This window comes from Crotalus tigris, unplaced genomic scaffold (assembly GCF_016545835.1).
Source record: "Crotalus tigris isolate CLP2741 ecotype Arizona unplaced genomic scaffold, ASM1654583v1 scf7180000017903.3850313, whole genome shotgun sequence".
In the NCBI taxonomy this organism is placed as follows: Eukaryota; Metazoa; Chordata; class Lepidosauria; order Squamata; family Viperidae; genus Crotalus; species Crotalus tigris.
The window spans coordinates 1,724,691-1,749,159 of NW_024096713.1; the positions used below are offsets into that span (position 1 = coordinate 1,724,691).

General features: G+C 36.9%; 1 protein-coding gene across 3 annotated transcripts; it reads right to left on the minus strand.

Annotated features, from left to right (window-relative positions):
- Window positions 1-230: 230 nt before the first annotated feature.
- MTIF2 (mitochondrial translational initiation factor 2) lies at window positions 231-24,437 on the minus strand. 3 transcript variants are annotated; one of them, XM_039344354.1, is made up of 16 exons: window positions 24,297-24,437; window positions 22,604-22,678; window positions 18,473-18,666; window positions 17,081-17,280; window positions 16,137-16,257; window positions 15,357-15,528; window positions 12,503-12,663; window positions 10,523-10,699; window positions 10,217-10,356; window positions 9,719-9,843; window positions 8,504-8,708; window positions 7,118-7,370; window positions 6,642-6,782; window positions 2,178-2,342; window positions 1,076-1,216; window positions 231-888 (listed from the first exon to the last, which is right to left on the minus strand). In XM_039344354.1, exons 4-16 carry the CDS (start codon window positions 17,270-17,272, stop codon window positions 719-721), a joined length of 2,163 nt encoding a protein of 720 aa, XP_039200288.1. In that variant the 5' UTR covers window positions 17,273-17,280; window positions 18,473-18,666; window positions 22,604-22,678; window positions 24,297-24,437; the 3' UTR covers window positions 231-718. The 3 variants fall into 3 exon arrangements, with proteins under 3 accessions (XP_039200288.1, XP_039200287.1, XP_039200289.1); XM_039344353.1 differs by lacking the exon at window positions 18,473-18,666; XM_039344355.1 differs by lacking the exons at window positions 16,137-16,257; window positions 18,473-18,666; window positions 22,604-22,678; window positions 24,297-24,437 and having other exon boundaries at window positions 17,081-17,214.
- Between the last annotated feature and the right edge of the window lie 32 nt (window positions 24,438-24,469).

Sequence of the window (24,469 nt, forward strand, 5' to 3'; positions counted from 1 at the left end):
ACTTTTACCTACTATCATAAATTGCTTATCTTCTATACTACACATTAGGAAAAGGGGGGTTTCTTGCATTTATTATCATACTTTTATACTATCATGGCTGCAAAATTGCATTCCAGAAATATTGAATTACCATTTGTTTATAGTGTTACTGAAATGTGATTATTAATAGTTTTTCCTTATTCATTTCCATGCAATGTTATTGTTATAAAAAAAGCACAATTACCTAAAAATTACCTACAACTCTAATTTTAATATAAAGCTGATCTGCAAAAGCAATTTGCACTCAAAGATGGATAACTACATTGAAATTATAGTGTGAGGAATGACAGCCACCCTCATGTTTCAAACAAGTTCAAAAATGGGTTGGGTGTGGTAGTTTCTGTAATTTAAACATACAAAGGTGCTTGATTCCATAGTTATTGGTTTGAGTACCATAGAAAATGCAGAATTTTGATAGCAAAACACCTCATCTAAACTTTTTAATAATTGTTGAAACAACTGCATTAACAAATGTAATGTGTTGGTTTTCCTTGTAGTGAACATTTAGGTTTTAAAATGTTATTTCATAACACATAAAAATATACATCTCCTGAAATGGCAGACTTTTCCATTTTCTGTAGCCAATTTTACAATGCACGATACTATCCAGAAAATTCTACAGTTTGATACAGAATGAAGGTTCAAGTTTTCTTGCCTTCTATATTTTAGTCAGCTTGATTTAAAATCCTGGGTTCCAAGAAATTGTCTGCTTAACTTCCTTTGTGCTAAAGCAAACAATTTCATCTCCAACTTCAAATTTCAGATTATTATTCAAACTAAGTCCACAATCCATGCCAGTCTTTGCAATTGCGATATCTTCCTTATGATGCTTCAGAGACGATAAGCATCCTAAATAAAACAATGAGTAAAATTTCAGTACATGTAAAGGTGCATAATTTATTAGAAATGTCAGTAAATTGGGAGTTGATTATGCTATAAGGGTGGCTCTTTACATATAGAATTCATACAGAATGGCATAAATTTATACTTTGTCTATGAAGGAAATGAAATCTAGTTAGATATGCACTTTACCCACCTGTCCAAATACATTCTCCATTGCGAATTAATTTAAAGCTCATTTTTTTGTTTAATTGTCCTTTCTGTACTCTACAGCCAGCCACTGGAACTTTATGTTTTCCTACATCAATCTCAAAGGTTGCTAAAACGGCAGCTTCTCCTGAAATAAAGGGAACACGAGAATCATAATGGTTAAAATGTAGACTCTCAAAACCAGCTTAAACCAACAAATCACTTGGCCTCTTGTGCTAAAATCTTCCATTACCCCAATTTTGTACTTTTAGTTGTATCACATAGCAAAATTTTCACTGGTTTACACAATTTGTTTTTTGGTTTTTCAAGGGAAAACTAGAATTATTTAAAAGTCTGGGAACACAGAAACGTATCTGCTGTTAAATTTGCACCACTGAAATGCAGCTTGATTTCTCCACCGTAGGTCTAGAACAGACATGTCAAACACAAGGCCTGAGGGCCGGATACAGCCCACAAGGTGGTATAATGTGGCCCGCGAAGCCATCCTGGAAACAGTGAAGGAACGGCCCCTGTTGCCTTGGCCCTAGCCCAGGCCTGCCGGGAGCCAATGTATAATTTTGTGGTGGCCATCTATGCTGAAACACATTCAGTCTTAGCTCCACAAGGCTGTCTGGAAACAGCGAGGAACCAGCCCCTGCCACATCGGCCCCACCCCCTGGGTGCATGCACCCTTGACGCAAATGATGTAGAGCTGACCATGCCCACCCAGTAGGCTACACCCACCCGGCCCCGCGAGGGCAACCGCAATGCTGATGTGGCCCTCAATGAAATTGAGTTTGACACCCCTGGTCTAGAACAATTGAATTTTTAAAAACAAACATCTGCAACATTGTGATTTATTTCCTTTAGTGCAATAATCAAAAATAACCTTACATTATTTCTTTCATAAATATTTGTACCCTAGCAGTATTCAACCTGTAATAACTGTCCTGATCCTAGAAGGCAGCCTTACCTAAGTGAATTCTACAAGCAGCAGACAAAACTGAAGGCTACCAGCACAGCAAAGTTTATGAAGCCCAGATTTCTGCTCCCTCCCAGTTATCAACTAGATAACTTCTAGAAGCTCACTTCTGTAATATCTGAAGTACCTAGCACATGTTCCTCTTCACCAAAGGGCAAAGTGTTGCTGAGCTCTTCCTGTAAATCCTCCACAAGCCGGTAGATGATATTGTGTATTTTCACCTTTATTTTCTTTTTAGCAGCCATCTGCTGAATAGATTTATGTGCCTTTACATTGAATCCATAGATGATACCTGTCAAATTAACAACAGAACAAATATAAAGTACTGTTACTTCTCTTTTATTAACTTAAGAATGTACCAAGTACCCAAGACAAGGGTGCAACAAAGGTTTTTACCTCCCAAAGCTAAACTTTGAAATCCAGGCAAATTCACTTATGCCTGTTTGTATATTCTTTCAAACTATTTTTAAGAGTGGGAAATACGCTTTGGTTGCTGAAAGATTTACTGACATGTTTGGGTATCCTGAGACTTGGTTCAGACATGGTGTATTGTAATACCAATATGCTTAACTATTTTGTTGAAAAAGGAAGAATTTGCTGGATTGATACGATTTATTCACCCTAGTAAGCCTCAAAGCAGCAAAATTTGAACTTGAGCAGTAAGCCTGTACATCCCGATTGAAAAACTGAATTTATACACTCCCGGATACTGTCACGAATTAATCAGGGCTCATTGTTAAAATAAATTTTGGAAAGTTCAACATCCTAGTTTCAAACAGGTCTTATTTATAACTGACCGGTTTATTTCAAAGTTATTTTCTGATTAATATGTAACCAGCCAGATTTCATGGAAATGAACTAAAACTGCAATAATACTGGCTTTTTAGACAATTACTGAAGTACATAAATTCATCATCCAATGAAGATTAGAACCCTAAATGGTAGAAGTTGAAACTGGTTTTAGAAAAAATCAAGGAATATAATCCTTACTGCTAATGAGTACTGGATAATTAAGAAAGTCAAGGAATACAAACAAAGTATGGGCTTCCTTGACTCAATTGCATTATTATGTCAAAGTATGAGATGTGTATAGGAAAATAGGATCCCAGAATATTTCATAGTTCTCATGCAATACCTACACACAGTAAAGGTCAGGAAGCCAGAGTATAGACAGAATTTAGCAAAACAGGCAAAGGAGTGAGACATATATTCTCCCTTTATTCAACCTAAAGATGGAATACGTATACAAGTAATCCTTGAGTTGCAAATGTAATAGAGCCTGCCAATTACATTCATAACCTGAGGATTTGTTAATTGGATCACGTTAAATGAACGTAATCCCTCCCTGCTTTACCCAATGCATTTACTAATCGAATACACAGGTCGTTAAGTGCACATGAGGTATCTCGGGGTGGGGAAGACCATGGGGGACCCAGTGCTTCTGACCAACCAAGGCCTCTCCCGACAGGTATCTCATGCTTCCTCCCGCCATCCTGCCCCACCGTGTCACTTACCTTTTGAATATCTCAATGATCAAATGAGCTGTCTCCTCTCCAGGCTCTCTGCTGCAGTTTCTTTGCCAGCTCCCAGTGCTCCAAAAGCTGAGCTGTGAGAACAGACAGCATGGGAGGAGCCCAGCCTGCTCAACTTGGTTGACTCACCAAGGCTGCCTGTGCAGGATACCTGACCTGCTTTTGGACTGCTGGGCAAAAGGAGTGCAAACCATACCCCTAAAGATTTCTCCGCACCAAAAGTTTTTGAAAAGGGATGGAAAGCTTAGAGAGAGCGATTTCTTGCTGCTTGAAGCCTTCCATCCCTTTGCAAAAGCTTTTGGTGCAGAGAACAGAAGCCTTTGGGGTATGGTCTCGCGCTCCTTCAGACTCACTGAGGCTGCCCGGTGCTCCAAAAGTGGATCAGGTGTCCATCACAGGCAGCCTCGGTGAGTTAACCAAGCTGAGCAAGGTGTGCTTGTCCAGGTCTGCTTCTGCTCTCACACTCTGCTTTTGGAGCACCAGGAGCAGGCAAAGAAACCACGCTGCCATACAAACCCTGCAGCAAAGAGGCTGGAGAGGAGACAGCTCTCTTGAGGAGAGAAGAGCGGTAAGCCTGTTCTGGAAGTCTGGATCTTTAAAAGGTAAGTGAGCGAGTGATCAGCAATGGGATGGGGAGGAGCCGGTGGGCTAGCATAGCAGGGTCAATGCCTGTTAGGCCCCTGGGAGTGGTGGTAGGTAAGAATAGGCAGGAGGAATGTTGCAGTATCTCTGCAGTCGGTCATAAGGGTGATCAACTGCCGTGCTGCTGCAACATTAATAATTTTGGAATTGTTCAAGTACTTTGGGAGGGGAGGTGTCATAACTTTGAATCATCGCTAAATGAACTGTCGTAATTTGAGGACTACCTGTACAGAGATTGGGGAAGCTGGATTGGAAGAGGAATTTAGTTTAAAGATAGAGGAATAAATAAAATCATGTCTGCTATGCTGTTAACACTAGTCTGATAATTGAAAACTCAGAGCACTGGAAACATTAGTAATTATAAGCAGTACAGTAAAAAGTGGGACTAAGATTAAATATAAGGCTAAACTAATGACAGCAGTTATAGCAAGCAGCTTTACAAATGACAATGAACTTATTGAAATGGTGGATAAATTTTGCCTTTTATGATCAAGGACCACAATTAAGAAATATGCTTCGGTTAACACTTTGTACTGTAGCCATGAACGCCTTAAAAAAAATATTCAGATACTGGAATGTTTCTATATCTACAAAAATTATAATAATATAAGCTGTGATATTCCTTGTGGCACTGAAAACTCAACTTTGAAAAAGCAAGACAGAGTACTGATATTTTTAAACTTTGGTTTTGAAGAAGGCTTCTGGAAATATTATGGATGGCCGAGAAAAAAGAACAAATGGATATAAAACAACCCAGAGTTCTTGTTTGAGGCACAAATAATTAGGTTCAATTTATCCTACTTTGGACATGTTATGCAAGATCTAACCCTCTGGAAAAGTCTAGAATGTTGGGATCGGTGGACAGAAAGCGAGGAAGAAGACAAACTCTGACAAAGTAGATTGCCTTAATTAGAGAAGTGCTATACAAACCACTGGAAGATATGAAAGAACAGGTTAGGAACAATATTCCTGCAGATAATCTATGTGGTCACTAAGAGTCACCACTGACTTGATGGCACCTAATCTATCTATCAATCAATCTACATTGTCCATTGTTCATTTGTTTCTTTAGGTACATTTTTTGTTAAACTGTGCCATAATGTTAAGTGTGAGGATTATATATTCTTTCCAGCTTACTTTCACAGTCCTTATAGTTAGACATTTTGCTTTATTTGTATAATGAATTTACAAATTATGAAGTTGCAAAAAATACACAAAATTTTGAGGAAAGCCAATTTCAAAAGTGATATTAAACAAATTTCTTTTCCACCATCATAGACATTTGTTGTTGTTGTTGTTAATTGCGAAGTCGTGTCCGACCCATCGCGACCCCATGGACAATGTTCCTCCAGGTCTTCCTGTCCTCTACCATTTTCTGGAGTCCATTTAAGTTCACACCTATTGCTTCAGTGACTCCATCCAGCCATCTCATTCTCTTGTCGTCTCCTTCTTCTATTACCCTCAATCTTTCCCAGCATTAGGCCCTTCTCCAATGAGTCCTTCCTTCTCATTAGGTGGCCAAAGTATTTGAGTTTCAACTTCAGGATCTGGCCTTCTAAAGAGCAGTCGGGGTTGATCTCTTCTAGGACTGACCGGTTTGAATGCCTTGCAGTCCAAGGGACTCACAGGAGTCTTCTCATGAATAGCTTATCCTACACTCAGAAATTCATATGGAGCATTGATTCGGTTTCCTGAAAAGGAGCCTTGTATACAACCCTATAAGTAACATCAGATGCGTACATAACTGCAATCAAGCTGACACTAAATTTTAAGGGGTGAAGGAGTAGGAAAGTGCACATAGTAACTGCAAGCCACTCTATGGATTTATGACTGATTACCTAATTTATTTAAAGCAGAGACATCACCCTGCCAACAAAAGTATGTATAATCAAGGCCATGGTTTTCCCAGTTGCAATGTATGGCTGTGAAAGTTGGACCATAAGAAAGGCTGAGCGCCAAAGAATTGAGGCCTTTGAACTATGGAGAAGACTCCTGCTAATCCCTTGGACTGCAAGGTGTCCAAACCGGTCAGTCTTAGAAGAGCTCAACCCCAACTGCTCTTTAGAAGGCCAGTTGCTGAAGTTGAAACTCAAATACTTTCGTCACCTAATGAGAAGGAAGGACTCACTGGAGAAGAGCCTAATGCTGGGAAATATTGAGGGCAATAGAAGAATGGGACGACAGAGAATGAGGTGGCTGGATGGAGTCACTGAAGCAGTAGGTGTGAGCTTAAATGGACACCAGAAGATGGTAGAGGACAGGAAGGCCTGGAGGAACAGTGTCCATGGAGTCACGATGGGTCGGACACGACTTCGCAACTAACAACAACCTAATTTAATTAATTAAACTAAAGAACAAACCATTAGTTCTAATTATTTCAACAAATAAATTGATAACCTCAGATCACAACTCCTTACCTTGGAATGATTCTGCTAGTTTTATATCATTTTCACTAATATCCCCAATCCCACAATGAATCACATCTAATACACATTCTTCGTCAGCATCATAGGTTTTCAGAATATTCAAAATGGTTTCTACAGAGCCATCGACATCACCTTGGTGAAACAAGAAACTTAGTTAATTTCAGTGGAAAGAAGAAAAATCATACTCAAGCAAGTCACATAACATAGGAACTTTATACTATTGTATTGGGAAAGTGTGTTTATAAATTTAATGTGGTGGGATTCAGCAACAAAGGCTTTTAATTCTGATCCAATTATAGAAATACTTCCCAGAAGCTGCTTTTAATGTTGTGTTAAATTTGTGATTGAAAGTCCATAGTCTGGACTCCTTCAGTGGGCCTAGAGACGAATGCTGGGGTTTAGGTTTAAAAACTCAAACAGGAGTGTAGAGCAGAGCACAAAAATAAGCAACAGAAAAATGATTATACCTTTGATAATGAGAGGCAACATGTTTTTGTCACTCTGAATATCTTTTTCAGATTGCCTAGTCATGGACTCCTTTTGGCTCTTCTTTATTACATATACTCTCTCTCTCCAGCTCAAGTTCATGAGACCCTCTCGCTTCTTCCTGTAGTCTTCGTTATAAGCCTTTTGCTTCTCTTCTATAATTTCTTGATCTTTCTTTATTTTTTCCTGCTTTTTCACATAGATTCTCCATTCAACAACTTCACGTGCCCTTTGCTTGGCAGAACAAAATTAATTAACCAGTCAATTTACCAACATAACTTGTCCTCTATCATTGCTGTTGCATAGTGTGCTCATGGCTCCCAGCCCTGAGTGCTCTTAGGATTGCCAGGGCCATCAGATTCCTTCCAATGTATATTCCGCATTGTGTGATTGCTTACTCTTTTGTAATTCCTTCCTCTACAATCTCTCTGCTCTAAAAGGAGGGAGCAAAAATCAAGTGAAGCACAGGACAACCCATACTGACTATAATGGTGATCACATGACTGAGTGATGCTTCAAAAGTCACAAAAGTAGGCATTGGTCATAAAGTTTCTTTTTCAGCACTGTGGTAACTTCAAACAATTGCTGAACAAAGCAGTCAGTAAGCAAGGTCTACCTGTACTCCAAAGTATCAAATTCTCATAAAAGTGTAAAAGTACATTTTATTTTTCTACCATTTGAATAACATCCAAATATGCCTGACCATCTTCGGCACTGGAAAAATGACTTTTGTATAATTCAATATTTTATATAGAACTTAGAATTTCTGTATTATAATTTATGCACATAAATGTCTATATTGTAATTTATGCATCTTTTTCCATAGAGGCATGCTATTAGCTTATCCCCCCAAACAATTTAAATACATCCCTAGACTATCCTCAAATTAGTTGACTCTCTTTTAATTTGAAAAAAATCCACTTTATTTATTTATCAAATTTATATTACCACCCATCTCATGGAAAGTGACTCTGAGCGGCATACTATACAACAATGAAAAAACATCAACAACAATAACATTAAAATGTCATTTCCCCCTAGTAGGGATTTTTTTTTATCCAAACCAAGACATAACTACTGGTGAATAATCATAAATTAAAACTGAACCAATCTTATATTTCTCAACTAAATGAATCATCAACAGAGGTATTAAAATATTGGCCCAGTTTTAAGCAAATGCCACCTGGAGTAGATAAAAGGCTTTCCTACTTGAATTAAACTATTTCCATATGTTGAAAAAACATGTTCCTTATTTTATTTCTGCAGAACTTTTTCTGGTGCATCTTGGATGAAACTTTGGCTAAACACTGAATAAAGACAATTTTAGGAACATTATATTTGAATACTAAAACAAAAAATGTTTTTACCTCAGATTCAACTTCAAGGATTTCTTCTCCTGCTGCTGGGACCTCCTTCCACCCCACAATCTCTGTGGGCACACCAGGGGAAGCATTTTCCATTGTTTTGCCATTTTCATCAAGCATCAGTCGCACTTTGGCCCAGGTTTCTCCAGCAACCAAAATACAACCCTTTCTCAGAGTGCCTCTTTGGATAATGGCAGTGGTTACTGGACTGGGGTCAGATGGAAGGCAAATAAAAAGGAAAATGGCATTTGATTTGATATTCACAATTAATGGTATGTTTTAATGTGTAAGCCTCTTTATAGAGCTTTATACTATAATACATCTGTATTTTTTTTTCAGTTTAAAATCTACTTTGACACATAAAACAGATCAGAATAATATATTTGTTGTTTTTTTTTCACCCAAATTATCTTTAGAAACATTTTGCTAATATGTTTACATGGAGATAAGGACTAGGCCAAGGTTCTTAGGCAAATGCATTTCATTGATTCTCTCTGATTCTTATTCCATCCTGAATCCTATAAGCACTCGGGACTTGGGGATTCTTTTTCAAAATGGCTGTCAGAGAAAAGCTTGTTCTCCATAAAATGGTCACTAGGATGATTTTAGGATTTTGGAATCACCAAATGCTTTTACAAGTAAATTTGTGAAAAATGCTTTTTGTTACCTTTTCTAGCCCCATCCACTCACCTTATTTTTAGCTTAACTTTTTTTGGGGGGTGGGTGGGTGGGGAGAAGAGGTTGATACTTTTCCAAAGTGTTGGGCTGCAATTATTCTATGAATGCCTGGGCAGTTCAAAGACCTTGGCAATTAATATGATGTTGAATTCTGATCCTTTGCTTTGCTGCAGGCTGTCTTTCCATTCACTGTTTTCATTAATGTGTCTCCCTACCCCCAATCCAGGTGTAGCAAGAAGCCCAGTGTGTGCTATAGATGGAATCTATGGGAATTGATCACAATAGCTTTTCAATAAGGCAAATTTCACACTAATACATTATTGGAATGCTATGGGAGAGTTAAATCCAAGGAAACAGGTTTTCTAGAAGAAATCTCTTCTATGTAAAATTACATGCTTTAAATAAAAAAAGTTTAATTTTATTTACAAAAGGACTGTTTTTAAATTTTAGTTTACTATGCATTGTTATTTAATTGCACTACTGGAAATTTTAGAGGAACTCCCAGCCAAGAATGAAATGGAATGAAAGATGCATGCTCACCCTTTTCCTTTATCTGTGCGAGACTCTATTATAATACCTTCCACGAGACCTGTGCTATCTGCCTTCAGTTCCATTACCTCAGCAAGAGTTACAATTGCCTCTTTTAAGTTCATCAGGTTATGGCTCTAGGTCAGAAAAGTCAAAAGTAATTCAGAAAAGGTAGGATTTATTGGTCATTCTAAGTAATTCAGTATGCATGGAAGATTTACTGAAGATCCATTGACTTAAAATCTAGGATACACTGGTGGCTGAGTACACCCTCTTTCATCACATCTTTCAAGATCAATATCTAGGAATAAATAGCAGAATAAAGTATCTTTTCCTCATTAGGAAGTTTTCCTGCTCAGTTCTGAGAAAGGACTGCTTTTCTGAAGGATCTTCTCTCCTAAAAACTCTGCCCAATGTTGTGTCATGTGACCTTGGAAAAATCAAATACTGCAAATAAACAATGTGATACAGATTTAGCTTAGGGATGGCAATGAAATTGATTTGCATTACCTTTAACGCAGAGATAGGAACAGCCTGAACATCTCCTCCATAGTCTTCACAAACAATATTGTGAGCCAGCAGTTGTTTCTTTATTTTTTCAGGATCAGCTTCAGCTTTGTCACACTTATTGATGGCAACGATGATTGGAACTGAGAGAGGAAAAAATGAGAAAGGACAAGTTTTACATACATATGTAATTTGTTCCAGATGAATAACAACTCATCAAATAGTAAGATACTTAGTAACAGTAATATGTCAACAGTAGTATTTATCTCCTCCCTCAACTCCCCAAAGAAGAACAAAATCCATGAATACCGTTAGCATTTTTAGCATGTTGAATGGATTCCATAGTTTGCTCCATCACACCATCATCGGCAGCTATCACCAGTACAACAATATCAGTGATATGTGTACCTCTTGCCCTCATGGCTGAAAAGGCAGCATGGCCAGGAGTATCCAAGAATGTTACCTTCTCCCCAGAAGGCAACTGCACTGCAAAAACAAATGGAAACATATACAGTATATTCTGTATTTAATACTTCTCACATCATTTTCACAGAACACACTGAACAACTGCTTCCATGAGATTTGCAACAATTCCTCATATAAGTAAAACTCTAAACAGAGAAATTGCCTAAAATTGATGGTCACTTTTCTATAGTCCATATTCAGCTATTAATTCTTTTGGCAAAACAATGCTTTACTTGGGGCTTTACTTCTGATACTTGAAGTTTATCTTCAGTTCTCTGTTATATGCTACCTTTTGCCGAAGTGGCATCCCCCAGTTATGTTGGACAACAATTTTCTCAATAAGCAAGGTTGAAAATGATAGGTGTCCAATGCACCTCTCTAAGTCTTAAGTCCAAAACAGGACTTAGAGAGGCTCCTGCTCTATAATCTATAATTGGTTCAGCAATGAAACTAATTAGGATGTAAGGACCCACCCCACTTTGCATCTTAAGAAGACAGAACTCTTGGAATAATTCTTCCAACAGGCATCCTTTATTAAGAGAAAATGGTTGCAGGCGTTCTAGACAGGACTTGGGGTCCAAGCTCTCCCATTCAAGGTTTTAAGGGGTTTCTCAGTAGCCCCACCCAATCACCCCCTACTTCCAGCAACAGTCTCAGGCATTACATTCCCACCCCCTTTTCCTTACTGCCGGCTGGATGGAGACTTCAGAGAAAACTACATGAAAGGTAATAGCCCCCTTTGTTATGATTAGGCCTTTTGGTGCTATCCACATTCAGTCCCTTTGAAGTATACTGAAGTGAGAGCCATAAAGCCCCTTTGTTCACCCCCTTCCCTTCATCATATGACAGAATCCAGGGAAGGCAGAAGTGGGGTTTTCTTTAGTTGATAACTAGAGATGAAATATAATTGGATTCTGACATCGGTTCTGTTTTTGACATCAGAAAATAGACAAGATAACATGTATTTAGTTGCTGTTGAGACCAGACTGAGAAAGTTTGAACGACTTAGCTAAGACTTGAAACTTGAGTTCTTGAGGCAACTTTACTCCAAGGGCAGGAGAGATGACTTTTGTCAGATTTCACACCTAGAGTTGGCAGTAAACCTCCATGTAGTTAAGCCTGAATTTAGCTCTAAGTTGAAACTGGCAAAAGGCACCCAGGCATGACAATTGAATTAGACTGTACTGCACACAGGAATAGAAATACAAACTTCTTACACAACAGCTGATTGCACAACAAAGAATTCAGAGTCTTTATATATGAATATTTGCTATGAATTTATGAGTTGGCCTTCAGCAAGAACTACATTGTCATAATAGCAATAGCACTTAGACTTATATACCACTTCACAGTGTTTTACAGCCTTCTCTAAGCGGTTTACAGAGTCAGCATATTGCCCCCAACAATCTGAATCCTCGTTTTACTGACCTTGGAAGGATAGAAGGCTGAATTAACCTTGAGCTGGTGAGTATCGAACCCCTGGCAGTAGCAGAATTAGTCTGCAACACTGCATTACAACCACTGTGCCACCACAGCTCTTATCTTTTGTTATCAAAATTGTATTATCATTTTATGGTAATACAATTTTGATATAATAATGACTATTGCAGATGAAAAGTTGACAACATTATAAAGTACAATCCAGATGTACTGATTTAAAATATTTAGGTTATTTTTAGATTCACAAGATAAAATCAATGCAGCAGTAATGTTTATCTACTTGACATGATCAATGAGAAATAATGGGAGAGGAAGTCCCCCATCATTTAGAAAGCAACAGAATTTCTACCCCTCACCCAAAAACAAGAATAAAATAAATCATACCAAGAAAGGCACCAATATGCTGTGTTATATTTCCTACTTCCATTGCTGCCACATTAGTATTTCGCAGGCTATCAAGTAATGTAGTTTTTCCATGATCAACATGGCCCAATACAGTAATAATTGGAGGTCTGGGGGTTAATAAAGCTGCATTTTGAAGAGGCCTGTAACCAATAGTAACACATTCAATTTTAAATGAAATAAGCCCTTTTTATCTTTTGTATTCTACATTTAACAAAGCTCTTAAAATTCCTGATCTCTGTATTTCAATTTTTTGTAACAACCAACAGCTTGGAACTAGAGTGTACTCTTTCTATATAAGAAGAAACATGTTTTCATGGTTAAATTATAAATAGGGAACCTGTGAAGGTTTGGCCTCCTAACCTTTCAGTGAACAATACGTTGTATTGCCAACAAGAAGGAAAACTGAAAATTTTGGGTATTTTTGGAGTGTTTGAAAAGAGCACTTTAACGGATAACTTCTAGATAAATTTTGGAAAGCAAACTCTCACCCCCAATTGCACTATCCATGAAAAATGGTCAGAGAATGCTGCCTTTTTGTCACCAGAGGTTTGAGCTGCACTTTCAGGATACTGGGAAACCCTCATGAGGGTTGCAATTTATTTATATAAAACCGTTAACTGCAAACAGAATTGTTGTAATGAGTTCTATTTAAACTCAGGAATAGAATTCAGAAGTTGTACATGAGCAAATTAAGCCATTGAACCATAACTCTCTGCAGTATCACCACTGGAAGTGGTTCTCCAGGAATTCAGGGAAATCTGTGTCATATAAGACCTTTTGCAAGGAAAGAAGGTGTTTTACCACTTCTCCAATGAGCAACTTGTTTTGTTGCCGACAGCAAGTTATAGTAGTTTCTACAGGATCAATCAGTTCTTAACACCTAAATAAATTAGCATGTTTTATAAAATCATCAGTTCAAAGTTCAAACTTTGTGAAAATAAAATGATTTTCTTTCATAGTTCATCTTCTTTCAGCATTTCTCAGGCGGTAGGGAAACAGAGCCACATTGGTCTAGAAATTAAAAGTATCAAATTAGAAACTGGGAGACTCTCAATTCTAGTCCCTCCTTAGGTGTGAAAACCAGCTAGTGATTTTAGGCCAGTTATTCTCTCTCAGCCCAACCCACCTCACAGGGTTGTTGTTGTGGACAAAATAGGAGGAGGAAGGTGTGTTGGATATGTCCGCCATCTTGAATTATTTGTAAAAATAATAAAGGTGGATATAAACAAATTGATTCATACATACATACATATTATCTATAGCTGCTTTAAAGATTACTATAAAATATATTAAGTATGTGAAATACTGAAAAGGTTATATGAATTCTTTTATTTCATATCAACATGCAATAAAATGTTTAATATTAGTAGAAGTCAGAAAAATTCTTTTAGGCATTGACGTACTTTGGGTTCCTATTTTCCTTCTCTCTAAACAGAAGTAGCTTCATTTTGCATACAAATAAAAAGCAGAAAAAGTGCATGCAAAATACAGGGATAATTAGTTTTTTATAACTGCTTGGGAAAATGTTTGGCAAAATCCTGACTGAAATATTTTAAAGGTGATATGAACAATATTCAGATGTTATGCAGTTTATTTGTACATTTATGATTTTTGGCAGGCCACTAAAAATATATGAACGTGAGAAAATATGTTTAGAGCACATTTGTGTATTTAGAGAAACATTCTGATAAAGTAAATCAGCTTTACGTAAACATGAGATTGAAGTTTGGTTACCAAATAAAGTAAGAACAATATATAAAGGAGTAACACATTTGAAAATAAATGGAATACTTAACATTCAACAATGAGCAAAAATGTGTGTTGTCCTATGGTTATTTCATGTGCTTATGGATAAATATATATGGAATGGCTGTGGTGATATTAAATATGTTGTTCAGATAAAATATTACACAGATAGTATAAATATGGATCTGAAACATGAATGCATTAACAAGGAAAGCTGAGTGAACAATGCAAGTTATATATAAATGGCAAAAAGGAGGAATAAGTAGATGCATTTATCTAGTGTGATACAATGTTTACTGAAGATGGGGATATGGATGGAGAAATTTTAAGATAGCAGAAAGGTTGTAGTAGTATTATGGTCTGATGAAGGGAAAGAATGTTTCCTAAAGAAGTTTAAATGGCTTCATATAAGTGTGTTTGCTTTGCTGTTATATAGAAACAACAATTAGGTATGTTGGAGATACATAAAAAGTTAAATGCAGTGGGAATGGAGTGAAAAATGGATATGGAATTAAAGTGGATTGAATACAAAAGTGAGTGATCAATGTAAAAGAAACACATTGGAGGTGAAATTGTAAAACAAATACATGAAATAGAAATGGATGGGATGAGAAGATGGAGTTGATAACATAGCTAAAAGGATGCAAGTCCCATGCAAGATAATTAAATACTGAACATACTTTCACAGTGAACATTAGTATAATTCAAATAAATATACATTAGAAATATTATTTGTTACTAATTACATGTTCCCATCAATATTTTCATGATTTACTTTTATCTGAAAATTAAATTGTGGCTTTGAGAAAAACAGTACCCTGCACATGCTTCCTAGTGATAGGCTATGTGGAATAGAATGCTGCCTTTAAAGGGTTTAATTGTATTATAGATCATAGCTTGCACAGGAGTATGTCTAGATAAAACTGGACTTTAGGCATTGATTGATGGTAACAAAACTCAGTCTTCATGGGCCCATCATTTTCTGCACTTGACATACAATGGGTCACATATATTAATATAATACATATATTATACAAGTTATGCTTAAACCCAGTAATAAAAAAAATCACTTAAGCATAGATGTTACCTTCTCACCACATCTTTATTTTCTTTTTCTTTTTCTACTTTCAGTTCAGCCCATTTGTACTGCATGCCAGATTTTTTAATGATGTCTTTGATCCAATTTACTTCCAAGACTGAATCTGGTTCTAGTGAATCTAAATCTATGTCTGTGTTCAGCAGAGCTTCATATACATGATCTGAGTATAAAAACATAACAGTCATTGAGGAATGATCCAACCAAGAAAGAGGTCTGTGATATAGCAGCACTAATTGGAGAAAATGATTGTCATGTAATTTCCAGTGTCAAGTTCTCAAATACTTCGATCCTTTGTCAGATTTCAATGCTGTTATCATTATCATATATTTAAAATATATTTTATGCAATGAAAAAAGACTAAAGGGAGTCAACTGAAGAACTAGAATAAATTGTATACTAAATTCTGTGCATGAGCACAGTCTCAGATAGCATACTAGGCCAGATCCGTTTATCAGGCAGTAATTCACAAGATATGAGCGATAAATACAAAAAGGAAATGAAGGGGCTGTGGTTAATCTGAATTATGTGTATTTGTACACAAAAATCAGACACTACGATCTGGACGAAAGAAGAAATCAGAGATTTTTCTAAAATTGTGGACTGCCAGTGTTCTATGGTCTTTTTGTGTAGTATATGCCCCTGCCTTTTAAATTATATATGTGGGATTCAAAAATGAAGCTGCAACACAAGGATATTAATCAGTTGAAAGGAAGATCAGGAATTGCTCCTTTTGTAATTTCCATGCATTTTTTGAAGGAACCGGCTCACCTATATCCTTATGCATCACTTTTGCAAGTTCCTCCACAGTCATTTGGCGCCTTATCTCAATCTCTTGTTTCTTTGCTTTCATCTGTACAGGTTTCAGTTTCACTTTGCCCAATTTCTCTCTCTATAACAGAGATTAAGAACAATATATTTAGTCACTGGGTTAACTCATTTTCTGAGTTTCCACAATACACTTAGTCTTAAGCAAAATGGCTGGATTCTCATGAATCTCATGAGCTTCACGAATCTGGATTCTCATCAATTTTCTGGCCCCTGAAATTCACTCTAAATATGACTACAAAAAATGGCATAATTTCCTGTGATTCTGGTGTATGGAACAAATGAAATTTGTAATGTAAGTTCTAAATAGGCATATAAAAGCATATCCCCTACTCCTGAGGGAAAAGCTCTGTAAGCATATGTGATGTGCTTTGTCAACCACATTTCAACCTTTTGTCTCTCTCAAATACTAAGGTTGCTTGTCTGGGTTTCTGACAATGAAGTTGTGCTAATTCCTCTTTTTCTCCAATTGTTAATTTATTACCAAAGCTGACTGAAGCTTGAAAAAATGATTCCCAATTAAAACTTCTAGGGAAGCCCACATATTCTCCTAGGCAGTTGACACACGTTCACTGAATAGAACACAAATGTTTGAAAAGGGCACAGCATCAAGTGAACTCAGAATTCTTCCTCTTAATTACAATTCAAAACATTTACAAAAAGTAAATAATGGAATCAATTGGTTGTTCTGCACTGATGCATTTTGGACAGGTTGCTCTTTCTTTTCAAGGCCAACTGGACAAAAAGCATGCATGCAATTGTTTGGAAAGTTTACAATATTTATATTTACCTCTACTGCATCCCTCTATAAACAACATTGTCTTTTATTTCTTAGCTAGTGACACACAAAAATCCTTCAGAGTAAGAATAAAATAACTATTAATTACCTCCTTGGTGGTGAAAAGCCTGAATTGTGAGGTGGTGTCTGGATGCCAGAGCAGCGGGTACAGCTGAATGGGGCACATAGGATAGGCAGAGGACAGGACAAACTTCCACTGTTTTCGGTAAGCTAGGGAATGCAGCTGCCTGCAAGCACTATATAAATGGGTCAGATTCTCTAGCGGTGGCATCCAGTTCATGTTTCTCTCTATAACCAAGAAAAAAATAGAGCTTGAATGAAACATCTTTCAAGTGGATAGTCCAAAAAAGAGGTACCCCTGAAGCAAAAGAGGATGGAGCTGCTGTAACTTCCTTCCACAATGATTTGGAAGAGAGAATGATGGTATTACTATACATATACATATACACATACATGTATATGTATATATTAGAAATTGTTTAATGACATTTAATCTTAATAATCTTAACTAAAATTTAAGGAGTGAGTTTATAAAATGGAGTAACTTAGGCTTTCAACTTTAGGGGCTTTGGCACATGCAAGATAAGCTGATGTGGTTTATGTAAGTAAGTTAACAGAACATAACTGCAAGCAGAGGAAACACAAAAATAAAGATAGAGCTTATGCTAAGCTAAAGGTCATGGTTAAACGGTTAAATGATGCAGGTACAACAGGTGCAAGAAGCCTTTTTCCTGGAGGGTATGAACAAAATTTATTATATATAGGCGCTTCGGATTAGCTTATCGGGTGGGGGAGTAGGTGGGCTTGAGTGTGATAGGGGTGGGGGAAAACCAGCATAGTGAAAAGGGTATAAAAATGTGATTTTAACAATTATTGTTGTGGCTTGATCTCCTGTGAGAGACTAAGACTTCTAACTTTTGCAAAAGTTTTAATCTCGATAAAACTTTGTTCCTGGAATCCCAAGTGAGTATTTGAATTTATTTATTTTTAAAATTCTGAGCCAAAAACGCTCCAAACACTAATCATAAAATTAAGACTATCAGTAGCTGATAGCAAAGTATTCAAATCTGTATCCTGTTGCTGCCATTTTGTGGCGATCAGAATTTTTGCAGCCTCTATCTAGTGTGGGTCTACATAAAACAATAAACTGTCAGATCTGGAATCTAGCACTTAACAAAGAAGGGATATGCCTATAAACTGCTGTGGTTCGTAAAACACATCCCCTAAAAAGATGCCACTCAGGAGTATCAGCTTAGGAGAGCTGGCCCCTTACGCCAAAATTACTACTATTTTTCCTCTTTTGGAAAAAAGAGGAACAAAGCTAACCTTCTGGAGAAGGGAAGCAAGCAATATTAGAGAAAGAGAAGAAGCGTAGGCGCAGCTCTGAAAGAAACCACTCTTCAGATATCCAGATGCTGAAATAACAGACAACGCCAGGCCTTCACTGTGGTCTTTTTTTAAAAAAAAAAAAAAATCTCACCTTCTGCTTCTTTAAGCGTTTTACTAACACCCAGCCGGAAGATGGCGCACGCCCGTCAACTAGCCATTCCTCTGCTTCCAGCCATGTGAACGCGCCTCCTCCTTGCAACAAGGGCCACAAGCATAGTGCTAATATCCGCTACTAACTTTTATCGTCCCGCTATTCTTCCGTGACCTCCTCGGCTACCTGCTTTTCTGGAAGAATCCGTTCAGCAAAAATAAAAAATATAGGAGCAATGCGAAAAAAAGGGAGGGGCCAAGGAAACAAAAAACGCCAAACCCACCCAGCCCAGGCAATTGAGCATGCGGAGTTTTCATGCACGCTCAGTATTAATTCCCAAAGCCACAAGAGTTTCACTTGCCCTCCGTTCAGGTAAGGGCAAAAACTGGCAGGCCGTTCAGGTAGTTCAGTGGTTCTCAACCTGTGGGTCGGGACCCCATTTGGGGTCGAACGACTATTTCACAGGGGTCGCCAAACAATGCAGTCCACCATTTTTTTCCCCTTTTCCTTAGCTGTGCTACTCCCTTTTATTCTATTGGCTTTTGAAAGCCAATAGAATAGACTCTCTTGAATAGAGTCTAATTCTATTGGCTTTCAAAAGCCAATAGGAATTGTCCAGGCTGTCTCTGCCCTGCTGAGCCCACCAAAAATCCCATTCTGCAAACGGTGCTGCACCAGTTGAGTAGTCCTCGACTTACAACCGGTTGGGGGTCGCGGCATTAAAAAGGTTGAGAACCACTGACGTAGTTTAAAGTGACCCTTTTACCAGTGGAAAGATATAAATTAGGATACTCCCCAATGAAAAACTCTTCAAAGAAACTTCTGAATGTAGGCTTAAGTGGGATAAATAGTGAAAATGCCCTTTTGTTTCGAGGTTGATTCCCGATGGCAACATGTGCATTTAGGGACCTGTGAGTTCTTCAGTTTAAAGCAGCTTCATTATTTCTTTACTCAACAAATTAATATTTAACTACTATGTTTACATATTTACAGACTAGTATTTCTTCCACAATATTAGAGTGGGTGAGTTTGGTGTTTGGAGGGTGAAGAGTTGCATCTTTTAAAGTCATAAATTGCATTAACAGATGTCTTTTACATATATTTCTATTTAAAATTTGGCCTAGCAGGGCACTTATTGTTAGAACTTAGATTGTTAGCCTGATCTGCCACAAGAAGTAATGACTTAAAACATTTGCCAAAAATCGTATATTTTCTTGGATATTATAAAGTATTGGTTCTAGTGCTGGAAAAGGACTGGGGACAGTCAAGTCCTCCTTTTGACACAGTAGATCAGTGTGTACAGTCAATAATTGCATCCTTAAATGAACTGATGGGGAATAACAAACATGCTGATAATAATAGGGGTATCCTGGGGTCTTCTCATGGCAGCACTGAAGTCTGTTTGTTATCCAGTGTGAGAGTTGGCAGGAAAGTATATTGACACAAAGAAGTGTTGATTGCATTTCCAAACTCTATTCTGTCTTGCCAAGGAAGCAGAATAGGGCTCTGTCTGCATAAGACATGGGGGGAAGAATGAGGTGAAGATTATCATTCATTTCAGCATCTGATAGAAGTTCTAGTTGATAGAAGGTTGGTTATCTGATCCATGAGATTCAGAGTAAGAGAGCTGGTACCAAAAAAGCTATGCTCTGCCTTGTTTGTACCCTCGTTCTCTTGCTATTGATGACAGATGAAGCAGGGTGGGGAGAAGAAAGAGAAGAGGTTTTCCACTGATATATACCTTTTGCTCATCTAACTTCTCCAGCCACTGAAGAGAAATAGGACAGAGAAGAGGCCCTCTTCTCCATTCTCTTTTGAACCCCATTATCTTGCAATGAAGCAGCAGTCAAATAAGGAGATCAGCAGGGGATTGTTTATCAAAATAGTAAATAAAGCGGGGGGGGGGGGAGGCATCCAGGAAAAGGGCCTGAATGGTTGTTTGGCTGAAACACAGAATGCATACACTTGAAGCTGATACATTTTTTATAGATCTAGCTTGTACTGTATATGTTTAAGTGTGGAAAATCTGGATATTACTTGACATCAAAAAGAGACAAGCGTATGCTTGTCACCATTTCTTTATTTAAATCTGTCCAATGTTTGATTAGAAACAGTTTCAACTGAGATAAGTGGGACTTTTTTCCTCTAAACTGTTGATGCAATTGTGTGTATTTATTCAAAATGATTTTTCACTGTAACACAAAGTCAAATATTCCCATCCTATTTATATCTAATCGGAAATAAACCCCAGTTTAGTCAATGAGACATGCTTCCAATAAATAAGGAAATATTTCAGCTCTGTTTGCTTTACTGTTATATGGATTATTATTTTGGTAATTGGGCAATGTTAGCAAACTTCAGTCATAATGAAATTTATGAATACATGACAATGTCCATAAAATGTAGCATTTGAAACTGACTCAAATCTGCAGTGGAGCGAATGGAAATAAAAGACCTGCAATGATAGTGAAAGTATTAGCTCAAAAAAAGAGTATTTGAAAAAAATTCTAATGGTATGAAATCACTGATATCATGATCAAGATTATTTCTGAAGATGCAGCACAGAATTCAATTTACTTCATTTTTTAAAAAATACAGTATCTAGAGTCGTTCACAAGAGATTATAGGGCATTATGTATAAAATTGTAAAAACAAATGCAATGCATCACAATAAAATGTTTGGCTCTAAGACCTGCCAATATAAAAATACAGATAGTCCTTGACTTATGGCCACAATTGAGCCCAAAAGTTTTGTTGCTAAGTGAGACATTTATAAGATTTTGTCCCATTTTATGACCTTTCCTGCCACAGTTGTTAAGTGAATCACTGCAGCTGTTAAGTTAGTAGAACAGTTGTTAAGTTAATCTGGCTTATCCATTAACTTTGCTTATCAGAAGGTCACAAAAGGGACTCACATAATTCCGGACACTGCAGCCATCATAAATATGACTCAGTTGCTAAGTATCTAAATTTTGATCACATGACTATAAGGATGCTGCAATGGTTGTGTGAAAACCAATCATAAGTCACTTTTTTCAGTGTCATTGTAACTTCAAAGGTCACTAAATGAACTGCTATAAGTCGAGGATTACCTGCATAAGCTAGTATTAATCGTATGACAGTATGTGTACGGCTCACTGAATGCCAAAGTAGCCAAAGTAGTGGGTATTTCACTTACTATAAGTTTAAAATAATTAAAATAAATTATTGATTTATTTAATAAATACACTATAAAGAGCTGTTATCATTATCCAGTTCAAATGCAATTCATTTTATAACCCATATAGTCAGTTAGTGCCAAATAAGGGTGAATGCACAATTAAGGCCATTCAGCTTAATATCTATGTTTCTTCAAAATGAATGCTAATTTATTCTGTTTGCCATTAAATGTCCAAGATTAGAACATTTTGCTGCTCTTAACAAACTCTTCCTGCTGCACACACACACACAAAAATAACAGCATTCTAAGAGGGTTTAAAAAGATATTTTCTTATGCAAATTCCATTTAATGAATGGTAGCTGTATAAAATCATGAATTCATTATAACAGTACTTTCACAAATGAACCTATTGTATTTTATAACAGCAAACAAAATAAAAATCAAGCATTGAAACATATCCATTTAAGTCTAAAATGCAATCCCATGTTTATTCAGAAATGAATCTCACTGGATTCTGTGAGCTTCCTAGTAAAAATATTTTGTATTTGAGTATCAGAATTTTTTTAGATGATTGAAATCACTTCTTTATTTAGTTTATTTTTTGGCTAGTATATAATAAAAGTAATTTAGACCACAATCCTATTTATACTTGTCTAGAAGCAAGTCTCATTGAACCCACTGGAAATTATTCATAATATAAGAAATATATATATATTAAAGTGTTGCTCCTGATTTATAATATTAATAAACAATGCTGTCAAACTTAATGATGATTAACTTTCCAAGATTTATTTTTAAAAAGACACTCTACTCATTTCTGTACATAGTTTCCAAGTATGCTTTCAAACGGTAATTCAATCTATTAAAATAGAATAATCTGATTTTTAAAGTATGTCATAATTAAAAATCTGCAATTGTGCTACTTTGACAACTGAATTATGAAAAAAGGCTTACCTCCTAATAATACATACCTGGAAAATATTAAAATCAATGTAGTTTAGAGTAGATAGTCCTAAGATTGCATCATAAATATTTCTATCTGAAGCCTGAATACAAGACAGATGCAGTTTTAAATATTATTCAGGTGTATGCTTATACTGAAATATTGTAGTACAAAGCAGCAGCAAAGGAAACTTCAAATGACATGTGGAATTTGAGTAATTTATTCTGTTTTAAAATGAAACTGCCCATTTAGAATAAGTGTAATGTTTGGTAGACCATATGCATAAAACCAGAAATTAAACTGATTGTGTTTTGACAACTCGCTTGGTTAAAAATGTAATTATCAAAAGGGTGGTCTGGTATGTACCATTGGGATGGCACATACCGTACATATTCAGGTAATAATGAAAGTTAATTGAAAAAGTCATTTTGAAAGGAGAGATGTGGCACTCAGTACTGTCTTCCTTACATGTTGGACTACAGTTCTCATCAAGCCAAGCAAAGATTACCAATGATATTTTACTTTGGAGAAATAAAGAATAGGAGGCATCAGTTGAATAAAAATTCCCTTGCAAATCATTGACTGAATTGATATACAACTCTGAATCAGGACACTCAAAGTAAAGTTGTAATACTTATGGGGATAAGTTCTCTAACTTAAGGGCCCCAAAACTGAAGCTTTTTTTAAACATTGACACAAAAGTTACTTGTGAGTCAGAAATGAATCTGATTATACCATTAAACAAATGTGTTAAATAAACTTCATAGTGAAGCACTACTGAAAACATTTTACTTTGGCTACTTAGCTGCTAGTTTTACATTAAGTGAAACACCAGTATTTCATTTTATTACTGGATATGTAATATTTTTTGCAAGATATATTTAGGAAGGTACTGGGTAATGTCTGCAGTGCCTAAAATGTTGCAGGGCAAAAAAGTATTTGGAGTACTCTATGTCAGAGATCCCCAACCTTTTGGGCACCAGGGACCGGTTCTGTGGAGAAAGGTTTTTCCACAGACCGGAGAATGCGTGGTTTTGTGTGCTGCCTGCATCCCATGGATGGGGCTTTGCTTGTTTGTGCAGACCCCTTGCTGGCATGCTGCGGCTGGTACCGGTCCATGGACCAGGGGTTGGGGACCCCTGCTCTATGTGGTCTGTAAGCAGCTTGAGAGGCCCACTCTAAACCAGACTGTCATGGGCTAGCTTGGACATAAGCATTGTTCAGTACTCATGGTTAAAACCAGCTATAGCTTTTAATGCAGCATGTGAATACCGTATTTTAAATCAGCATTCCCCAATCAGTTTCCCTTGAAAAGTGTTAAAAGAAATAGCTTCCTTTAAAGACCAGAGATGAGTAATTATATGGTCAGAACTCTGAAATGTCATGCCAGCGTGAACAATGGTAGGGTTATCTGGGAAATCATAAAAATTGGAAACTTACAGATGACAAGGACACTAATCAGGGAAGGCCAATTTATTTACTGAAAGGGGGGGGGGGGGAGCTAAAGAACAAGATAAAACTATCCCAGTGTTTCAATCCCTGCATGCTTCCAGGGAACCTGCGGAATTCCAGTAAAGTCATTGGTGATTTATTGTTGAATAAATACCATTGGTGCCCACAATACAAAGCTATTCCCAGATGTTCACACTCCAATCCAGGTCAAATTGCTAGTAACGTCATAGAAACAATTCACATACTGATTTTGGCAAAAGATGGAATACCTGTTTCCAGAATGTTTTTCTACTACAGTGTCTAATTTATATCCCTGGAATCTCCTGGTAGCTTTCCATGGCGTCAGCTTTTTAAAAACAAGCAAGGTTGGCTAACCGCTGCCATCCAGTAGTACAACGCAAACGGGCAAAGCTGTAAAAGCGGAATCGAGTCTTGACGTGCC

What these genes read in the sequence shown, in the direction of transcription:
- MTIF2 (XM_039344353.1), bottom strand. Translation starts at nt 17,272, where the DNA reads ATGAACTGGATGCCACCGCTAGAGAATCTGACCCATTTATATAGTGCT. An exon ending in TGAAGAGGAACATGTGCTAG is followed by an intron (nt 1,217 to 2,177) that starts GTACTTCAGATA and finishes CCTTTATTTCAG; the next exon opens with GAGAAGCTGCCGTTTTAGCA. An exon ending in TGGAGAATGTATTTGGACAG is followed by an intron (nt 889 to 1,075) that starts GTGGGTAAAGTG and finishes TGTTTTATTTAG; the next exon opens with GATGCTTATCGTCTCTGAAG.